This window comes from Lynx canadensis, chromosome A1, assembly GCF_007474595.2.
Source record: "Lynx canadensis isolate LIC74 chromosome A1, mLynCan4.pri.v2, whole genome shotgun sequence".
Lineage (NCBI taxonomy): Eukaryota > Metazoa > Chordata > Mammalia > Carnivora > Felidae > Lynx > Lynx canadensis.
This window is the reverse complement of record NC_044303.2, coordinates 172,099,320-172,122,359: the sequence shown is the minus strand read 5'-3', so window position 1 is coordinate 172,122,359 and position 23,040 is coordinate 172,099,320. Positions and strand designations below refer to the sequence as shown.

Here is a 23,040-nt window from a genome sequence, read left to right as displayed (position 1 = left end):
CTTTTGTTTCACCAGCTACTTTTATGATTTTTTTTCATTATCTTTTTATTTGTTTGACTATGGTATAGCTAAATGTCATCTTTATATTTATTATTTATGTTTCTGTAATTTGATGTTTTTCACCAAATTTATGAGACTTTTGGCCATTATATTTTCCAATTCTTTTTCCTGACCCATTCAGTCTTCTGTTTCTTGGGTATCAAATTGTATATATGCTAGACCATTTAATATTGTCCCAAAAGCAACTAAGGTTTTGTTCATTTATAAAATATTTTTTCCCCTTTAAATTTTGATTTCTGTTGACTTGTTTTCAGCTTAGTCAATTCTTTTCGCCCTGTGTTATCCAGTCTCCTCTTAAAGCTCTCTGACTTTTACTTTTGTTCTTCTAATAGTTTTCACTTCTCTGTTGAGATTTCCCATGTATTCATTTATTATGTCCATATTTTCCTAGAAGTTGTTATATACATATTTACAAGATGTTTTAAAGCTCTTGTTTATGAATTCCCACATTTAAAAATGTTTCTATTGACTACTTTTATTATTTTTAGATTGTGATTATATTTATCTCTCTACATATATAATAATTTTTTATTGTATGCAGAAAATTTATTTTTTAAAGATTTTATTATTTTTTTTTAAGTTTATTTATTTTTAGAGAGAGAATGAGTGAGTAAGCAGGGGAGGGGCATGGAGAGAGAATCCCAAGCAGACATGGGTCTCAAACTCACAAACCATGAGATTGTGACCTAAGCCAAAACCAAGAGTTGGACACTTAACTGCCTGAGGCACCCAGGTGCCCCTAAAGCTTTTATTTTTAAATAATTTCTACACCAACATGGAGCTCGAACCCATAACCCTAAGATCAAGAGTTGTATGCTGTACTGATTGAGCCAGCCAGGCACCCCATATATGCTGAAAATTTTAGATGATGTCTAATTAGGAGGTCTGGATTATGCTGCCTTTCTTTAAAAAAAATTTTTTTTTAACGTTTATTCACTTTTTTTTTGAGAGACAGAGACACAGCAGGAGCAGGGGAGGGGCAGAGAGAGGGAGACACAGAATCCGAAGCAGGCTCCAGGCTCTGAGCTGTCAGCACATAGCCTGACGTGGAACTTGAACTCACAGACCATGAGATCATGACCTGAGCCGAAGTCAGACGCCTAACTAACCGAGCCACCCAGGCGCCCCTATGCTATCTTTCTTTAAAGAGTCAAATTTTGTTCAGGCAGGTGGCTAAATTACTGGTGGCTACTTTCAATCTTATTTTTTACGCTTGGGTTTATGCTTTGGTAGTGTGGGACTTTTTAGACTTTTTCATTAGTTTAGGATGTGTTTTTTTACTTTAGGCTTCATCCCCATTCCTAAAGCTTGGCCTTTCTGGAGTCTTAATTGAAGCATACAGTGTTCAGCATGGCTCTTCCACAGCAGCTGCATCAGAACTCTGTCTCCTACCACTTCACCTCTCTGGTGTCTCTGCTCGGCTCTAAGTCTTACAGCAGCTTCTCTCTGTTAGGCCTCATATAGTCTTACCCCGCTTATGTAGAGATTAAGTGCAATGAATATACTCAGCCATCCTCTTAAGGAAAACCCCGTACAGACTTCTGAAGTCCCCTTTTTAATTTTATCCTGCATTGTAAATTCCAGCCTGATCAGTAGCCTCACGTTCTGATCTCTGCCTCCCCAGCCACGTGAGACTGTTGCCTCTTGAGCTCCACTTCCCTGTCCCATACTTGGAAAGTCCCCCCAGAGAAAACTGAAGCAAATGAGGGGGCTTGCCTTGTGCTTCTCTTCTCTCAAACATCATAGGCTTATCTTGTCTGTTGCCCAATGTCTGAGAAACAGTTGCTTTGTATATTTTGTTTTATTTTATAGTCCTTGAGGAGGGAAGGGTCCCTCTGAAACCAGTTATTCCATTGTGTCCAGAAGCAGAGGTTCAGAATGCCCTTTTGAGGTAGAGATATGCCTTTAAACTCAGTATTGTTTTTATCAGATCAGCTGAAATCAGAGAAGAATCCAATGGTACTTTAAACTTAAAATATTATTTAAACTTTAATTTTAATCTTATTTACATGATAAAAAGATCAGGTACAGGATTATCTCAGAAAAATGCAGTCGTGGGAGAGAACCCCATTAAGAGTTTGATGTGCATCTTTCTGGAATTTAGGTTTAAAGCAAACCATAAAAAAGATTTAGCAAATATTTGGGATGACTTTGTAACTGAACTTGGTTGATTAATTATATAGCTATATGACCAAAATGCAGTTAAAGAAATTCCAAGTGAAAAAAAAAATCTATTTGAAGAGTAGTTCATTCAGAAGTTACTCTACCTCCTTGGTAAAAAGCAGACTGAGAAGGAGAAAGGACATAGGAAGAGCAACTGGAAAACCTCTGGGGTGGGCTAGGTCTGAGAGGTGGTTTTAGCTCAGAAATGAAGAGAAGTGGATGAAAACACATTTTGGAAGCAGTGCTGGCGGATTTGGGAGTGTGACAGGTATTTTGCATGAATTTGCAATCTGGGACTGATGGGTGGAGCGGGAAGTCGTGAGGTTTTACTGAGGTGGGTGAGATGGGCTGGAGATGTGTGTGGAGAGAGTGTCAAGATTTTTGTTTTGTTAGGTTTGAGAAACCAAGTGTGTAATCAAATGGAAATGTCAAGTAGGCAACTGGATAAAACTGTTACAACTCTGCAAGATGATGGAATACCTACCTTCTATGGACAAACTGAGCTCTCTTTCTTTGAGCTATGACATTAAAAACCTGAGGTTTGTTGACAACTAAGAAAGTTATTTGCTGGGTGCCATTGTCAGACCTCTGCTTTCTGGGCCTCCCCAATGTTAGCTTACTGCCTAATCTCCATGAACTCCCAGTGTCATCTCTACAAACAGATAATACCATTTTCATATTGCTGAAAATTCAAGTCCTATATGACAAGTACCTGTGATATCATACTTGGGATTACAGTTACTATAATAAGTTCTCTAGGTCTTGGGCAATCTCTAGAAATGCTGTAAGGTACTGATTTTTTTCCCTTGAGATAAAGAGGAGGTGAGATGTGAAGAGAGCGGGGTGGGGCCAACTCAAATGAAGATTATAATTTGGTTCTGTGCAAATTTAGGAACCACTACTGCTTTTTTCTTAATGTTTTTTTTTTTAATTAAAAAAAATTTTTTTTTTTTTAATTTTAGAGAGAGAGAGACAGGGAGAAGGGGAGAGGGAGAGAGAGAGAATCCTAGGCATGCTCCACGCTCAGTGCAGAGCCCAGCCCAACGCCGGGCTTGATCCCACGACCCTGGGATAATGACCTGAGCCAAAACCAAGAATCAGATGCTCAACTAACTGAGCCACTCAGGCACCCCAAGAATCGCTACTGCTTTTTAAAAAAATGGTAACATGACTAGAGCAGGATCTGAGAAAGTAATTAAAATTGTTCTTCACATATAATTAACATTTCAGATATACAGTAAACCACTTAACTGTCAATTACTCCCATATTCTTAATGCCTACTACCGTGTCAATAAATTGCTATATGGACATATATTCACTGAGGGTTTAGAATGCTATGATACATCATTCACATGATTCATTCATTTTATTTTTCAAATTTACAATAAAAAGCTAGAAAATTTTATGTATTATAAATGCCAGAGACATACAATAGTATAAAATACAAACCCCCTCTCTCCTAAAACACATTAAGCTAAAATATCATTGGATCTCATCTAGGAAAATGTTGAGAAGTACAGTTCTTTCTAGTACATTTTGAAGCTGCATTGCCATGACATTCTTGTTTACTTATCATTAGAAACTTTTGGTGAAAATGCTTTTCTATATTAGTAGAACTTTACTCATTGGTATATTTGGAAGAGGCAGTGAAGCTGAAACAATAGTTCTCATAGGTTCAACTTGTGTGTGTGAGAAGGCTCATGCTCCCTCTGGTGGTGGTAAGGTCTCACTATTTTTATTCAAAAATAATTGATGTGAAGATGGGATTGTCAGGGTGAAGTGATGTTCCCATTAAAGACAAAACAGAAGTCTGATTCCTCAGAGATTTAGCATGTAGGTTCTGGAAGTGACTCCTTGAATGATCTTCAGTAGCCAGGTTGCTGAGCCCTGTGGCTTCTTAATCCTTCTTTAATTCTGACAGAGGGAGGGAAGGAGTGGAAGATTAAGCTTTCTCTTAATCGTGTCTATTCTGACCACTCAGGAATATGATGAGGAATTAATGAGATATTTGTTAAGGGCTTTGAATTTTTAAAATAAAGATGTTTTATAAACTTACAGTTTTCTTAGTTACATTTTCAAGTCTAAATTTCCTTTTAGAACAGCGTTCAGTGGTAAGGTCACAAAAGCATGAAGTCAAATGCTACCTCATTTATTTTTTAGTTTATTATAGTACATAAAAATATAGTGTATTGTATCCCATAGTATAACATATAGTGTTTTCTAGTTAATATAATCGTAACGTTAGGGAGATGTAAAAGACTATATGCAGTGATGGGGTTTAAACACTGTAGATTTAACAAGTGTTGTTCTTAGAGTTTTGGAAGAAAGGAGATGATGATTCTAAATGATGTCTCATCAAAGCTAATTTCTCTGAAAAATGAATATTTATATTGGGCTGTTGGTATCAGGTGTAGATGAGGGATGTTTTGTTTTTGAAAAATATGGGACTAATATTGAACTTCATGTGTATTATATATATATGCTCTATTTCCTTAGGAACTTATTTGGAGAGTTCAAATAAAACATCTGCATAATTAAGAGCACTTTAATTAAGAAAAATGGCTGTCAAAATCCCACAGCTTTCTAAATTCACAAAATGATGTTGAGCTGCAGATCATGAAATCATCCTAAATTATTGATTAAATGTGTGCAGATGTAAGCATAAGAATAATACATTCCTCATTAGCATGTTGCCTGTATTTACATTTGTTAAATCACAGGTGGTCTAGCAATTGGAGGAAATTGTTTTTTTTGTTTTTGTTTTTTGTTTTTTTTTGTTTTTAGCTTTGGAACTTCTCCCTGACATAAAGCTGCTTGAAACTGCTGTGCATTTCAGAACTCAGTAACTTAAACATGACAATCGTAGATGCTTATTATAGATGCTATAGAACTTAAACATCTAGACTAAATTCCTGAATCTTTTAGGACCAGTATTTATGGCTCCAAGGACTAATGTTCCCATTTGGGTTAAGGTAACATTTCTGCTAATTCTTACAAGATGGGAATGAAAGGTATTGCCTGTGGAATTGCAACAATAGTAATTTTTTAAACCATGGAAATATTTTTATGTTTTTCTTTTTTGATACCTAAAGTTAGAAATTCTCTTGACCATGACAGTGTGGAGCCAGCTTGGGATTCCGTCTCCCTCTCTCTCTGCCCCTCTCCTGCTTGTGCTCTCTCTCTCTCAAAAATAAATAAACTTAAAAAAAATTCTCTTGACTAAAAATAAATCAGAAAAGATAGGTAAGTATGAATAATAACATTACCTGCAATTCCAGCACTCAGAAATATCCAGTTATCAAGTGTTTTGTATGTTGCTTATATTCATCATCTCTCTCTCACTAGCCTGATATGGTAGTCATGGGGGACAGGCACATCCTACTTGCCCCTCATTGCTTTTTCTTATTCTCCCTTCCTCTTTCCTCAAAGCACTCGGTTTTGAATCTCAGGCCATCAAATTATACCACTCCTTGTGTATGCGTCCCTTACCTCATTATTTGAAGATTTAGTTCCTGCTTTGCTATTATTCTCTCCGACACTGTGTCAGTAATCACATAATGGATCTCTACAGTGACCTGGCCTCACAGTTCCTCCACCCAACCATAACTACTTTACTTTCAGGTCAAACCTTTGACCAGTTATTTCCAGGTTCGGGCAGTTTTGCGCCCCATGGGACATTTGGCAATGCCTGGAGACATTTTTGCTTGTCACAGTGGGGAGGTATTACTGATATCATGGGCAGAGACCATAGGGCTACTAATCATCCTACAACGCATAGGACAGCCCTCTACAGCAAAGAATTATTTGACCCAGAATGTCAATAGTGTTGAGGTTGAGAAACCCTCTTCAACTCAAAGATAGCCTTACTATTGCACCTTCAGAGATAAGAATGATTTTCAATAGAATGGCTTCCTAACCTAGATATTCTGTAATACTTAAGACTATTGGGTGACCCTCTCTGACAATTAGATGCTGATGTATAGGTAAAGCAGAACCATCTTTTCTCTGGGAATAGTATAAATAGCTTAGTGCTTTTTAGTATTAGCACCTTCTCCAGAAGTATCATTTAAAATATTGTCTAGTGAATCACACCAGCCAAACATAGGAAAGGCAGATTCCTTACAGAAAATCCTTCCAAAGAAGCATTTCTTAAGACTTAAAAAAAAAAAAGTGTATAGGGGCATCTGGGTGGCTCAGTGACTCTTGATTTTGGCTCAGGTCACAATCTCATGGTTCATGGGATCGAGCCCTGCATCAGGCTCTGTGCTGACAGTGTAGAGCCTGCTTTGGATTATCTCCTTCCTCTCTCCCTGCCCCTCCCCTCTCTCTGTCTCTCATGCTCTGTCTCTCAAAATAAACTTTAAAAAAAATTTTTTTAAGCATATAATTTTATTATATAACAAAATCAACATTTAACAATATCACATTTTTACATTTGAGACCAAGGCTTCATCCCCTCCCCTTATCTTCCATGTTTTGACTCCTTTTGAATTGGTTAAAAGGCCTTTACAGATTTTTTTTCCATAAAGGAAAAAGCCACTTAGTCAATTTAATTGCTAGAAAGTAGCTTATTGTATTCTGTGGTCTCAGAAAGTCCTACCAGAATGCCTCAGTGGTGCCTTATTACTGAGAAAAATGAAAACAATGATAATATCATATGTTGAAAGTGATATTGAGCCCAAAAATGCTGATACAGATTATGAACGTAAAATTCCACAGAACGTAAAATTGCTGTGGCTTTGCGTAGCACCAGGCCTTTTAATTGTTAGGTTTTGCGTCCTTTCTTTGGGCCTTTATTAGGCCTTGGTTCTATTAAAAGGACTAACGAAAGCTTATCATTTTCTCACTAGGAAAAAAAATCATTCTGTGGCAACACTTGCAGTGATAATAGATTTCTAGTATTCATTGCTATTGTGGGGAGGGTGAACACATGGATAAAGACTTGAAATTTCTCATTCTAGGAAATTAAAAGTAGTGGTATAATTTCTACTCGGGGATTTTTGGAGATTTGTGGGGTATGTAGATTCGGATGGAGAAGGGCACACAGAGGTGACAGTATAAGCCACACATAGATCCCAGCATTTCTGGGCCCATGCTCTAGCCCAGAAACACAACATGAGATGTAGTATGAAAGGGAGGTAGGTCACTGGCACAGTGTGCCAGCCTGGGCTGTCCCACCATTCCCTTTTCCCTGTGGTTGCTGCTTCTACTAGGTAATCACAGATCATGTTGGGAATCTTTCCTATTAATAGAATCAGGATGAGTTCTTTGCCTTTACTTAGAAATAGCCAGAAGGACCAGAAACAGAAGCCCTGAATCATCTTCACTGTAAAATCACCAGTGGAGGGTGTGTGGATTTGCTCTTCAAGTTCTAGGCTCTTTCATCAGATAAAGCCTTGGCTGTGGCTGGGTTTTACGTGATTTTTTTCAGTACTACTAGCAGATAAATTATCTTGTATCTTTATGCTATCCCACATTGGCTCTCCCTGCCCAGTCTTTCGTTGTCTGGTCCCAGCTGGCAAATAAGAACTTCACAGTCTGAAAACTATTAATGTAGCTCGGCTAAAGTTAGCTGTTAGATTTTTCGATGAAGCATGTTTGCAGAGATGAGTGGTGTTTTTTCTATTTATAGGAGGAGCCCTGATATCCAAGCAAAAGAAGAGTTATGGAAGCATATTCAGTAAGTACTGATTTTTTTCTTCCTCTTCTTGTTTCAAAACCCATGTAGTGTTAAGGCGTTTACGAGGGAGACCACTGACACCGAGAGGCAGCCTCTGGCTGAAGCCTGTCACATAGTCTTTCTTCATTGCCATCATTATGTGGAACATGGGACTCACAGCGGTGGTGCCTTCCCGTGCCAGCAGCCCCTCTACAGGTAGCCCTGACATCTTCTCTCTTAAGGCCAGTTAGCCTCAACCTGTAAATGGCCTCAGGACAATGTTTTACAAATAAATACCAGGGAAAACAGATTCAGAAGGAAAAAAGATACTACAGGGGAGAGAAGCAGATCTTTTGTAAAGAAATGATGGATGGAGAGTCGTCTACATTCCAGTTATAGAAAAACTGGAAAAAAGGTAGAAGAGCCACAGAAAAGGTTTTTCCCCCCATTTTTCCTTGAATACATACTAGGTTTTTAATCTTTGCTCCTGGCTTATATTTCTCTTAGTTTTACTAATACTGTGTTTGGGGATAAGGTTAGGAAGGAAAAACTCACCTGCCAGTTGTATTTCTATCAGCTTCATAAATGTAATTTTCTTGCTCATTCCCTTCTAGAAAGGAACTTGTGGATCCTTCTGGTTTGTCTGAAGAACAATTAAAAGAGATTCCATACACTAAAATAGAGTGAGTATGTCTTTGAAAATCTTGTCACAAAAGTTTTATTAGTACTTATAAGTGAATAGTCCATTCTTAGTTTCCGGTGGTATTCTATGAAGGGCTTTGTCTTTACATTTTAACTAAAATTAAAACTGTAGGAAAGGGGGTGCCTGAGTGGCTCAGTCCGTTAAGCATCTGACTTTGGCTCAGGTCATGATCTCATGGTTTGTGAGTTCGGTCAGGCTCTGTGCTGACAGCTCAGAGCCTGGAGCCTGCTTCAGATTGTGTGTCTCCCTCTCTCTCTCTGCCCCCTGGCTTGCTTGCATTCTGTGTCTCTCCCTCTCAAAAATAAACATTAAAAAAAAAAAAAAAACTGTAGAGAAAGAGGTAGAAAAGGGTGTATTAAAGCTAATTGTTATTTTGCACTACAATCACAATCATATATTAACTGCCAGTTTGTATGAAGTTGGGTACACAGGAGCTTTTGATAATTAATGTGTTCTAAAACCTAAGTTCTTTTTTTAAGGGATTCATTGATTGGTAATAATGTTTCTTTTTATTCACTACAAGATAGTTGTATTGGCCCTGAATCCTGCCACATTAGCCCATAGAACTAGCACATTGAATGTGCTCCATGGAAGCGTAACAGGATTCCCTAATCACCATTCAGTGTAGGATGCAGCAGAAGATGATCTATTTACTGTTTTCTGCCCTGCTGTAATTGGTAAAGAGAAAGGGTGTGTGGGGGTGGGGGGTTATTTCCTTGCTTTATTTCCGTCTGTAACCCATGCTTTCTTCCCACTCTGGTCAAACTGCAGGTTTGTACACACTCTCCCCAACTCCCCTTCCTACCACCCCCTCATCTCTTGGCCAAAGACTGAATTCTTAATGACAGGCTAATTAGCTAGGATAAGGACCAACCTTTCCTCATAGGAATGCCATTTGTCTGCGTTACAGACTTTTTTTTCTTTCACACTACTGGAAAAAATTCAACTGTAGGGAATAGTTTCATTAGAATTTTTCATTAAAAAACTACACACTCATGTGCATACAAATAATAGAGCTTCATTTTCATGTAAATGAAATGGTCATGTAAATGGTCAAGAGGGCAGTTTTCTGTTAGCTCCTGAAAGTGAAGCCACTTAGGCTTTCTAAGCTCAGAGGGATCATGTTCTTTTTAAATTCTTGAAGTCATTCCTTTGTGGTTTCCATATTAAGGAAAAATTCCAAATTATCCTCTTCTGACTTCTGGTTTATTTCCATGTTTTTGGTTGCTTATTCAGGACTCAAGGTGACCCAATCCGCATCAGGCATTCCCATTCACCGCGAAGTTACCGCCAGTATCGCAGGTCTCAGTGTTCAGATGGAGAGCGATCTGTTCTCTCGGAGGTGAAGTAAGTGAGCAAGCTTGAGTACATTATCACTTGCAGGACTCCAGTTCTGGAACAGCACAGTACAGTAGGACTTACTGCAATGATGGAAATGTTCTGTATCTATAACTGTTAAGTATCTGAAAGATGGCTAGTGTGACCGAGAAACTGAAAATTTAATATTCTTAATTAAATTTAAGTAGCCCTGTATGGCTAGTGGCTACCATATTGGACAGCACAGATCTAGATCATACTTAGCCTGAATCATGGTACCTTCAAGCTATGCACTGAAACTTTTACAAGAAAAAAAAAATGCATTAACTATTCTATTATGAATAATGCATCCTTATTTGAGAAACGGTGTATGTTCCTTTTTGATCTGATGACATTTTCTTTTACTATAGCAAATACCGTATGTTGTGGTTATTTGTGTTATTCAGTTTTTCTTTTGAGGAAAGTGACTGTATTTCACAATATAGTCGCAAGAGGTGCTATATTTTAAATGAATATGTTAATGAAATAATTATGTATCATGTACTTGGTATTGCTGGGTAGGAATGTTAATCATTTAACTCTGAATTAAGGCTCAAAATTTTGATAAACATTAATAAGTTGGGACATAAGCTAGCCCAGCCGAGAGAGTTATAAGCCAGGTTTTGTTTATTTTTTGTTTGTAAAATGTAGAGCATGGCTATTTATAGCTACATAGGTTTATAGAAAAAGAATAAATGGCCACAAATGCTTCTTTGGAAACAAATCGAAAGGCCATTTATACATGTCACAGTAACTAGAGCACATGGGAACCACACTTATGTTTTACTATTGGTTCTTCTATGATTTTGAGCAAGTCAAAACCTGGCTCAACTTAATGCAAAGCCTGCCCAACTTAATGCAAAAACATTTATTAAACATCTCTCCGTGTAAAGTATTGTGGTAGGTACTCTTAAGGAGTATATAGGTACATCAAACATGTTTTCTATTCTGTAGTTCTCTTCCACCTCAAGTTGTGATTCTAGGTACTATCTCAATTGTTAATTCTAAAACAAATCCTCTGCAGTTCAAAAACGGATCTTGTACCTCCACTTCCTGTGACACGTTCTTCAGATGCTCAGGGTTCTGGTGGCTCCACAGTTCATCAGGTTGGTAATAATAAAGTTTTAAGGTATTGGTATTGATGAAAATTTTTGAGAAGCACTTTTCTGAAAGTTCTTTTGGGGAAATAGGGCAATGAATCTCTAACCTCATTCTGAGATTCTATAATTTAAAAAGAAATTATACAAAACGTGGAAGGAGGGTTACATGATCAAGACAAGGCACAACATGGGAAGAGTTAAGTTAGAAGTGAGAGCTAGAGCTAGTGCAAGGTCTCAAACAGTCTGATCCTTGGAGCAAAGCGAAGGATAACGAAAATGGTAAGATTATTTGAAACCAGAGCAAAGAAACAATAGCTTCACTAATTAAAAAAAAAAAAAAATTCTTTGATATTTTTTGAGCCAGAGAAGCGAGAAAGTGGTAGACTTAGAGCAGGCACATTTTCTATTATTGATGGCAGACAGAATTACTCAAGTCCTATTTCATTTGTCTTTTCCATCAAAGAAAATTACTTTTGTTCTGGAAATGTTTTAAATAATGTGGTTAAAAGGGAATTCAAGGACAGAGTAAAGTTATCTGTCTGCCTTAATAGAATCAATTTACTCAGCTGGATTAGATCTATCAGGGGAGCACTCTAACAAACATATTGCAGCAAGGTGTTTGACACCATCTCTTATGGTAAATCAGAGAAAAAAAGGCTGTGTGAGATCATTGGGTGGATTTAGGTCTACTTAAACCATCACTCTAAGAACAAAGTTGATGTTTATAATGGGTCATTGTCCACCCGTTGTTTGTAGTGATGTGGCGTTCATTAGATCCTCCATCCCTTTGGAACGCAATTCTAACTACTGTCTCCCATAAAAAGGCATGTAAGCACAGTTTTATATGTAAATCCAGGGAGTTTATGGACAATCTAAGAAAACTGACTCCAGTGGTACAGGTTATGCACTGCTCTTTGTTTCTCCAGATTCATTTTTGTCATTGACTTAAGCAGGGTCAGAAACGCCTGTACTAATTTATGTTAGATTTCCTGGGAAGAGATTCTGAGATGGAGGTTTACATGGAGGAACTTTATTGGAAAGCATAAGGATCAACACTTGTTGGGATGAGAGAGAAAGCCAAATGTTGAATGGTGTAGTATTCTCCGAATAAAGCATCAGCTGATTCCACAGGGAGCTCTAGAGCTGAGAGGGCCTATCGGCTCTCTCCCACTTGGCCTTTACACATAGACACTCACCATGTAACAAGTCACTTGTTGAAGGGTGCCCTAAGGAGGGGGCTGTCTTCAGCTGAGGGTAGTTCCTGGGGGAGGGCTCAGTTTTTTAGCCGTATATCAGCCAACACTCCCAGCAGCTGGGGGAGTGAATGCCTCAGTCCTGAATGGAGGACTGGATGATTAGTTACTACATCCAATAACATCTTCCTCATTTTTGATTAGGTAGATCTGGAAGAGCCAATAGGTTGTGCAAACAATTGTTTCAAGTCAATAGTATTTTAAAAATTTATATTCAAGATTAGGAGTTTAGGCTTTGCATTCAGATTGACCTGCATTTATGTCTCCTTGTCTCTGCATACCACTTGTGTGACTTTGAGCAAACCGTGTAACTTGTAAACTTCAATTTCTATGCAACGTAAATAACCTGTCAGGGTTATCGTGAGGATAAACAGGCAGTTATTTTTCAGAACTTTGTCTTAAAATTTAAAGTTGGATTCAGCACAAAGAATTTTTTTGTACTTTCGCTCTTCCAGCTACCCTAGACTCCCTGATCACCATCACTCAGGAATTGCAGGAAACTTCTGCACATTGAAATAGTTCTCACTTTTCTGCATACAACAGCTCACATGCATCTACGGATCAGTGTGGCACTGATTCAAAGCTGGTCTCTGTGACATCTCTTTGAATTCAACAAATACCTAATAAGCACATTAGACAGGCACTGGCTGGGTAGTCAGTAAACTACAGCCTATGGGCTAAATCCAGCCTGTTTCTGTATGGCCTACGAGCTAATAAATTGCTTTTACATTTTTTAAGGGTTAAGGGGTGGGGGTGGGGGGCACAACATGCAACAGCAACCAGATGTAGTCTACAATTAGGCCCTTCTGAGAAAAATGTTCAGACTCCTGGCCTAGACATAGAACACATAAAAGTTAACAGACAAAATCATTAGGGAAGCATTATAAAGAAACCAAGGGCTCAGTTAGAAAATCAACAGGTCAATTTGACAATAAATTTCATATATTGAAAAAAAAAAATAAAAGAAAATCAACAGGTGACTTTACAGAAATAGGGTGATCCAAGAAAGTTAACTCAGAAACTGATGACAGAAATAGGGTGACCAGCGATCTCAGGAACTGATGTAGAAAGCTGGAAACTTGCAGAGTAGGAGCCACCCAGGTGCAGATGGAAGAGCAAGAGAGAAGTCCGTAAAGGTCCTGGGGGTGTTTGAGCCAAGACCAGTGTGCTCAGAGCATGGAGGAGGGTGCGGACAGATTTCGCAGGGCTTTATTCTAAGTGCCAAAAGGAAACCACTGATGTGGTTGCCACATGGAGAAAGGACTTGAATGACACTGGGAAGCAGGGAAGTTGCATTTCCCAAGTTCTGGTAATGGTATGGCCTGTCTACACCTCACTTCCTTTTTTCATGCACAAGGCTGGTAAAGGTGGGATGAATCATGGACTCTCACTTTATTTCCTTAAGATATGCAGGCAGAGACCGGTTTTACTGTAAAGTGACTTACAAGGTAGTGCTTGTTTTAGGTGACCTCCCAGCAACTTTTCTCTTGCTGTATTAGCTTTCCATTCTTCACATACACTGTCCTTCCCCTACCTCTCAGATTATCCAGACATCTTCCATTTCAGAGGTCTCACACTCTAAAATTATCTTGATTCAACCTGAGAGTCTGGTTTAGGAATGACTAGAAATATTTAGCTGAGTGATTTAGGACTAATTTTCATGCATTTAGTGTATTATGCATGTTACAATCAGACTTAACTTTACAATCTTCATGTCATAACCAGGGTATTTGTTGAACAGCTTTTGATACTATGAACCTTAATTTCTGATGTATTAATAAAGTTGATTTGGCCATTTTCTTCTCTGAATCTTACTTTATCTTTTGAATATATTTTCTTCTAGAGAAGAAATGGATCTAAAGATAGCCTGATTGAAGAAAAATCTCAGACATCTACAAGCAATCTGACTGGAAAACACATAGCAAAAACAGTAAAAACTGTCCAAGCTTCACGCCTCAAGATGGACTTGATCCAGTGAAGGGCCGGAGAATAGGGGTGGGAAGGGTGTGTGTGTGTGCCACCTTTACTTTCAAACTGTGAATTATTCAAATATCTTGGACCTGCAAAAAGTGTTTCTTCAGAAAAAAAATGGGAGTCTGTTGCATCTTCTAAATGTTTAACAGTGTATTTGTGCTGAAGGCCCTTTTTATTTGGCAACTCAAAGAAGGGTTGAGAAAACTCATGCCTTGATGCCCTATTTTCCTTCCTGGAAACTCCAGTTATCTTGTGTCCACAACCAAGATCAGGTGGTTCTGATCAAAGGTCTGGAATCCTAGTGTGCAGCTGCCTAGCTAGGTACACGAAGTGGACAAAAAGGTTCTTCCCAACTCTAGGTGGATCTCAGCCTGTGCACAGATGTATGATATGAAGACTGAGATCTCACTTTCAGACTGAAGTTTTTATTCATATAAATGTTCTTTGTAATACTGTATTTTGTGGCATTAAGTCCCACTGGTTATTTACAAATGTAAAAAGCTTTTTAAGTGTTGCTTTGAATTTCTAGTGTCCTTGTGTTTTCAAAAAAAAAAGAAAATGCTATGTGTAGATTTCAGTTGACCTCCGTTTATAAATTCATGAAACCCAACCTCAAATGGTCTCTCCATCCTGCCTGGCTATCTAACTCCCACCCCCAAAGATGAGTTCATCTGAGGATGACTTTGCCACTCCACTTTCCAGAGAAAACAGATACTCCTGCAGGACATTATCTCCCTACCCACAAACTTTCCAGCTGTCATCAACACTAATCCTTCCTTTCCTCCTGTCCCTGCACCTATGTTTTGGAACCCACTCTCCTTCAGCCTTCTTGTCCCTGTCCACTTCCTGTCAGCTAGATCCTTGCCATTTGGTTTTAAACTATTAACTCTCCCATCTAAAAAAAGGAAAATAAAAGCCAACCAACTTTTCCAACCACAAATCCCTCTCCAGCTAATATTTTCCTCTCCCATTCCAAGTTTCTCAAAAGGATTATCTGCAGCTGGTGTCAATTCTTCTAATCCCGACTGTAAACTGTTAAGATCCTCCTCCACTACACACCTTACGCTAAAATCACCTGTCACCAAATCCCAAAGGTAACTTTAGGCTGCCCTGCCTTATTTTTAGTGCAGTATTTCATTGTTTGCACTGTTCTGACCATCTTTTACTGCTCTTCAGTAAGATGCTATTCTACCTCATCAATTAGTTTCCCAGAGCTTAGTCCTCTTCCTCTACCCCAGGTGGATCTCATTTATGCCCATAGCCTTAAGGTTTATTTCCATAGCTTAGTCTTTCTGCCAGGTCACTTAGATTTTTCAAAGGCAGTCCCAGTTCAACAGTTTAAAATGCTGCTCCCTGGATTCAGGACCACTACCATGTGAATGTGCAAAACTACACACATAGCAATCGTTAGACACCTCCCCTATAACCAAGTCCTGTTAGCTCTGCTCTCTATAGCTTAATGATCTCCAAATTTTACTACCACCCTGGTCCAAGGTGGTCCTCTCTTGCTTCAACAACTGGCCCACCTGCATCTCCTTTTTTACACATGACAACTATAAAATTTCCCCTTGCTTTAAACAGAGCCCTATGTGGTCTGTTGTTTTACCTGCTCAGGCTCATTTTGTAACACCCACCCATGGGCTCCCTTAATAGCCACCTTCAAGCCTCATTAAGCACTCAACTCTTATCTAAATCAGGACACTTAAGACGGAAAGTAACTACAACTGTCACAAACCTGTATCTTTCCTAGGCCAAGGCCCCTGCATATGCCATTCCCAACTTTGCCTTGCAAAAATGATAACTGCCCTTAATCTCAACCGCTTTCTCAGGTTTCCTTGGTCAACTCATGAATGAGACTTGTCTCACAAAGGCAGTTTCATATCTGTGATGATATTTCTGCCATTCAACTCTAAGCTTCCAAAGGGAGGGACTGTGTTTTGCTCACCCTTGTGTTCCCACCTCCTAGTACGTTACTGAAAAACTCAATAAATGTTTCAATGCCCAAAGACTATTTGTTCTTTCCTACAAAGTTGAGGTGGAGGGTAAAAAAAAAAAAAAAAAAAAAAAGCAGTGACAACGTAAAACACACCTGTGACCTAAAAACCAACTACTCTAGTTCACCAAGCCTAGGCACTGAAAGCAAGCACTTAGTTCTCCATAACTGGTAGCTCTGAATATCAATCTTAGCTGAGATTAAACCATTCTCAAGTTTCAGGGGCGGGGAGGATAGAAACCCTCCCTTTCCCTTTGATCTTTCAAAAGAATGCTATTTGCTGGTAGTTAATTACTTAATACACAAACCTCCAAGAAGCACAAGGAAATATTTATTCATAGCCCCACTATTTTAAAGGTAGATTTATGGACAGTTCCAAAACAGTTGTTTTAGTACCCCCTCAGACTCCTGGGAATTTTAAATGATCCAAGCAACTCTTGTCAAGATTTCCTGTGATGGTTTTGAATTCATCAAGGACATCCTAAAAGACAAAATAAAGCACTGAATTTGACATATATTCACGTGCATCAAACATTAAAAGCTTCATAATAAAACTCAGTATATCCTTCTGAATTGCATTTTGGACTCAGCTTTAAACGTCCACATAAAACCTGAGATTTGGCAAGTGTTGGAAATTTAGTTACTACACAAAGAAACACGTATTTTAAAATTCCGAAACTAAGCTGGGAACAGGCTTTCCTATTTGCCGTTAACTTCACCTTCTTAACTACACGTTGCAGTACTAATTTAATACCCATTAAAGCACCCCAACCTAGAAGTTTGCATTACAAATAACTGTTTTAAGACAGCACTACAACACCATCATCCTACCTTAGTCACCCTTGGTGCTCCAGGACAGAATTCAGCTAGCAGCAGGATATGCTTCAAGCATCCGTCTTTCACCTGAACAAAATGTAGTTAAAAACTGCTTGAGAAACTATACGCTTAAAACTCAAGATCACACGTGTCAACTAATGTAAAAGCATAAACTGTTACTTGTGCAGCTCCTACGCCAAAGATACCAAATTCAAGGGCAGGAAAAGGCTGCAAAGTGTTTAGTTTACGCCTTTTTTGACACCACATTCACTAGTTTCCAAAAGTGAACGGGCAACACAAAGGCTACAAGAAACCTACCCAAGGACTGCTCTATCTATGGCACAAAGTTGCTGACCCCATAATGTACTGTTCTGTGGATGAGCTCAAAGGTGATTAATACCAGCTGTAGATTTTCTTGTACAATTCAAACCCGACTAGGTTAACAAGAACTGCAGTAGAGTGTTTTAAGTGGTTAAAACCTTCAAAAGCTGGGATGCAACTGGTTCCTCCTTGCACTAAATGCAAACTCACCTGCGAAGGTGCTGTCGCTCACTCGCCAAGTTCTCTATCTTGAAACAAATATCGAGATCTAAACCTTAAACGGCACTTTACTCCTATGTAGACTTGATCTCAAATGGGATACGGTAGGCATACATGCAGTTACAGGGGGAGGCCTTTCTCTTTCACGAGAAATCTGTTTCTATTAAAAATTCCCTGACACACAGTACGTGTCCAATAAACTCAAATGCACTCAAGTCCATCTTCCACTTCCTGGAGTGGGAACGCAGCCTGGGGGCCGCGTTGGGGTCCTCTGAGGTCCACGGACAACGTGGCGGAGACCAGGCCGGGCCGCTTCCCTCCACGGACTCACGGAACGGGATCCTCGGGCCCGGCACAGCGGCGAACCATATCCCATCGCCCTCAGGGTGGCCGCGCGTCCCTGCCCAGCGCCTGGGCCCTTCGGAAACCGAGATACCCCGCGCCCCCCACCCCCGCCATCCCGGAAAGCGCGAAACACCTCCCTACCCCGGAGCGCAAAAGCAGAAAAGGCCAGGGTCTCCTCCCACAATGCTTTTCTACGACTGGAAGGACCCACTGTCCGGGGAGCGCGGGGGGAACGGGCTGTACCACTGGCCGCTGCGCCCTCGCGAGACGCCGCAATGTGGCGCTAGGGCTAAGTGCCCAATGATTGGCCGTGGGGCGGGGCTCCAGGAGGAAAGAGGGCGAAGGGGCTTGGGGTCGCCGCCTCGTTTGTGCGTCGTGCGACCGGTGCTACCTTCCGGAAGGCTTTTTTCCCGTCTGGTTGTGCGTCCACCTCCCTCTTTCCCAGGGTCGGGAGCATGTGGTACGCTCTGAGCCACGGGTGTAACTCAGAGGACTTGAGACCTCGAGTTCTTTAGTCTCCAGCTGAGGAAGAGTAAGGCGTTTCCTTCAAAGACTATTTGTAGGTACTTAGGAAGCTTCAGGCTCTGTCCTAAATGCCTGGGAATCAGGTGTGAATGAGGACAGTGTTCCTGCCTTACGTCCTGGTTGGGCGAGAAAGGTACTAAACAGATAACATGGACACTGTAGGTCCAGACAGTGTGTTAAGTAGGGAAACAAAAGAAGGTAATGTGGTAGAGCAGCACTGTCCCATAGAAATACAGTGCGGACCACGAATTCATTTTAAATGTTCAAATTGCCACAAAAAATAAAAAAATAAAAAGGAACAAATTAAATTAGTTTCCATTGTAACCCAACATGTAATCAATATAAAATCATTAGTGATTAGTGATATATATTAGTGATATATTTTGCTTAAAAGTCTGGTGTATATTTTGTACTTCCAGCGCATTTCAGTTGAGACTAGTCACATTTCCAGTGCTGAGAAGCAGGCCTTGGCCAGTGTGGCTGCAGGTGCCTGAGGAGTACAGATTGGCTAAGACGCAGCGGAAGAGACAGGTAGGAGCAAATCATATAAGGCTTTGTACTTGCGGTAGGAGTTGGGATTTTAGGCTGAAATTCTAGAGTTGATTAATTATTACCACAGAAGTAAAGCAGAGGTTGCTAATTGGCTTTTTGCTTGATAGCCATACTCATTGAAGGGATAGAGACTGCAGTAAAACCTGCTGTGTGATAGCAAGGGGGTTTCCTTGCTCCTATAAGTCCTAGCAGAGACTTATCCAGAGACCACATGCCAGCACCTTTCCTTGTTTCTTTGAATCTTCTGAAAAAGAGGGAGGGAGAGAAAAGGAGAAAAGAAAAAGAAAATTCAAGCTCACAGCCCAGTGGTCATTACATAAGTACTAGCCTGAATGGTAACATCAACTCAGACAATGGGGACATACAGAAGGAGTAATGTGTAATGATCACAAGAAAGGAAATAACTGAGACCTTCATTAGGAAGTCACTAACATCTGGGGGAGGGAAAGGTTGGGGAAGGAGGATACCTCTATAATTTCAAGACGTTGAAGGGAACAGTGTAGTGTTCATAACAAATCTCAAGCTTGCCTTCTTGCTAGGGGAAGTCAAGGAGAGAGGAACTTCCCTTGAGCTGGAGCAGCCCCCGGACCTAGGTTTACATCCAGCTCTGACATTTGTTCTCTCAAGTAAATGACCACCTCTCTGAGCCCCAAGGTTCCTCATTTACAGGATAATAACTATACCCATGAACCACATGTTAGTTTAAAGAATTAAGAAAGGCTTGTGGAATCATCTAGCACTGCGTAATACATCGTAACACCCAACAAATGACTCTTAGGAGCTTAGCTTTTCCTCTCATTTATCACCACCCCAGGTATGGAATCTTCTTGGGTTGAGTTCTTAAGGAAAGGACAAATATGCTTATGTTTGTCTTTTAATGGCTTGACATTTTTGCTCCTGCCTTCCTCTTTCCTATTGTCCCCTTTATATCTCTTTCCCAAACTCTGGATGGTTTCAAGAGTAGAAAGAGGGGAGGCATTTGTTCCAATTACTGGATTAGTGTTGTCAGGAAATCAATTCTAAATTCTTCATCTTCCTGTCTGCTTCAACCTCACACAGCCTGATAAAGAAAATCCAATAATTAAGCCAAGGCCAGCAGCAAGGACACAAGAAAAATATAGAGGATGTTTTCTACCTAGTTTTCCCACCACCCTTGCCTGCTGGGGCTGAGGCATTATTATAAGGATGTACAAGCTACAGGTAGTGATAGTGCAAACATGGAAGAAGCTGGGTTTCCTTGTGGGGTAGGCAGAATCATGGTCCACCAAATGTTCCACATCCTCCTCTCCTGAACCTGTGAATATGTGATTAATGTTAGGGACCATGAGATGAGATAAAAATAAAAAAAAAAGGCAGAGGAATTAGAGATGTGGCCGAAGAGAAGGCAGGAGAGGGACTCAACCTTCCAATGCTAGCTTTGAAACTGGAGGAAGATCTTTGAAGTCAAAGAATACAGTTTCAGCTCTAGAAGCTGGTAATGGCCCTCAGGTGACAGCAAGGACCAGGGACTTCATTTCTACAACTGCAGGAAACTGACTTCTGTCAACAACCTGAATGAGCATGGAAACAGGTTCCTTCCTGGAGTCTCCAGAAAAGAGCACGACCCTGCTGATTCCTTGATTTTAGCCAGTGAGGCTCATGCCAGATTTCTGTCGACAGAGGTGTGATAATAAATTTGTGTTGTTTTAAGCTGCTAAATTTGTGTTAATTTGTTATGGCAGCAAAACAAACCAACCAAACAAACTACCTGTAAGGGGCAGAGAGTGAGAAGTGAGCTGTTTTTCTTATTCCCCTCCTTGTCCCAGGAGCATAAGTACAGTTTTGCAGATGAACTATGCACATTTCATTCTAACCATATGAGGTTGATGTTTGTTTATGGTGGGTGCTATAGATCCAAATTAATATCCAACAGATATTAAATAATTTGAATACTTTTTATAATTTAAAGTCATTTGCATATTTCTTTGGGTTTTCTTCTAAAAAATCACATCATTTGCAAAAGCTTTATCTCTTTCTCATTATTTTTTTTTAAAGTTTATTTTGAAAGAGAAAAAAGAGTACATGGGCATGTGCACAAGTGGGGGAGGGCTAGAGAAAGAGGGAGAGAGAGAATCCCAAGCAGACTCCACACTCAGCATGGAGCCTGATGTGGGGCTTGAACTCACAAACCTTGAAATGAGGACCTGAGCTGAAATCACGAGTCACATGCTCAACTGACTGAGCCACCTAGTGCCCCTATTTTTATTTTACATGGTAAAATTATAATGGGTGGCTTGTTAACCCAAATCAATTTCCTAAAATATAACTAAAACATGGTAAGCAAACCTCCATTAAATAGCAAAGTATAGCATTAGGATGTAAATATTCATAACTTTGCTTCCTGAATCACTAAACAATATAGTTGTTAATAAATAGTTGCTTTGTCAGCAGTAACAGCCTCTCTTTCATTGTTACTACTTTTCTGCTTTTCTTTCTTCCTTCTCCATTAAGTTCTTTAATGCTTTGTCAACATTTTTGGTTCTTATTCTATAAAACCATGGGGAAAAGGGCAATATGAAATACAAAAGACACTGTGGGAATGTGACAGAGAATGATTCACAATGAGGATGATATTTTAATGCTTCTTTTATCACTAGTAGCATTTGTGATCCCCTACTTTGATATTCAGTATGCTTTTGATTTGCTGACATGGTGTGGACATCTTACCAACGTTTGTAATGTAACTCAAGGCATTTCCTATACCTTTGTTGTTGGTGGTGGTGGTAAAAATGTATTGAGTTTTGGGGTGCTAAATAAAGCATTTCCTACATAAATATCAGTTGACATGTTAGTTTGAGAGATATATACGTTGTACGGCGTTGGAGAATTAAATACAGGAGGGAATTTACTGGGAAAACATCCATCAGGGAAATGTTTTGTGGAATATGCCTGTAATGGCTTTATAAATTTACTTGGAGAAATTTTCCTCTTCTCCAAAAAATTTAATATAATGTCAGGATTAACTTTTTAAAGTGTTTATTTATTTATATTTTGGGGGGGGGGAGAGAGAAAGAGAGAGAGAGAGCACGCACTCTAGCAGGGGAGGGGCAGAGAGGAGAGTGAATCCCAAACAGGTTCCACGCTGTCAGTGCAGAGGCAGATAAGGGGCTTAATCTCATGAACCTCGACATCATGACCTGAGCTGAAATTAAGAGTCAGATGTTCAACTGACTGAGCCACCCAGATACACCCACAATTAATTTTTTTTAATTTTAAAAATAAAAAAAAAAAATCTGATTCTGTGCTGGAATCAGATGCTTAATGACTGAGCCACCCAGGTGCCTTGAACTTTTAAGCCACAGACTTTTAAGACTATCTGGGCCTAGTATTTTCTTTATGGGAAAAATTTTAACTACTGATTGAATTTCTTTAATGGTTATAGGACCATTCAGGTTTTTTCTTCTTTAGTCATGTTTGGAATGACTTCCAAACATCTTTCCTAGGAAAATGTCTCTTTTCAAGTTTCTTAGCAGGAAGTTGTTCATTCTGAGTTTTTTCCCACATACCAACTGATTCTTTGATTGTTTGACACCAACTGGGTGTCTAATTCACTTAAACTCTGATACTAATTCCCTTGAGTTAGCATCAGACCCTACAGGTTAAGAGCTTACTCCTGCAAGACTGCCCTCATTTCATTTGCCAGCTGCAATGGGATGGTCAGGCTACTCACACTTTTGCCCAACCAAAAATTTGGGGGTTAACATGACCCTTCCCCCACCTCAGGTTTGGTAATTCACTACAAGGACTCACATACTCAGGAAAACACTGTGCTTACTATTACCAGTGTATTATAGAGGCTACAACTCAGAAACAGCCAAATGGAAGAGATGCATAAGGCAAAGTATAGTGTGAGGAGGAGCATGAGCTTCTATGCCTTCCCTGGGTATGCCACGTTCCCAGCACTTGGATGTATTAACCAACCAAGAATCTCCCTGTCTAGTAGGAGTTTTTATGGAGGTTC

General features: G+C 39.6%; 1 protein-coding gene and 1 non-coding gene across 4 annotated transcripts in view; one reads left to right on the top strand and one right to left on the bottom strand.

Moving 5' to 3' along the window:
* The window catches only part of EPB41L4A (erythrocyte membrane protein band 4.1 like 4A), a 255,409-nt gene extending 240,530 nt beyond the window's left edge, over positions 1-14,879 (top strand). For 2 of the 3 annotated variants that reach the window (XM_030326299.1, XM_030326289.1), the window contains 5 exons: positions 7,857-7,904; positions 8,498-8,566; positions 9,823-9,933; positions 10,967-11,048; positions 14,139-14,879. In XM_030326299.1, coding sequence (XP_030182159.1) covers positions 7,857-7,904; positions 8,498-8,566; positions 9,823-9,933; positions 10,967-11,048; positions 14,139-14,273 — 445 coding nt within the window. In that variant the 3' untranslated portion in view covers positions 14,274-14,879. The remainder of the gene's footprint in view (positions 1-7,856; positions 7,905-8,497; positions 8,567-9,822; positions 9,934-10,966; positions 11,049-14,138) is intronic. The other variant, XM_030326309.1, reaches the window with a different exon arrangement.
* A 2,370-nt stretch (positions 14,880-17,249) lies between these two features.
* Positions 17,250-17,383, bottom strand: LOC115526864. The gene has a single exon (XR_003972795.1). It is a non-coding gene; the product is annotated as a small nucleolar RNA SNORA13 (small nucleolar RNA).
* Between the last annotated feature and the right edge of the window lie 5,657 nt (positions 17,384-23,040).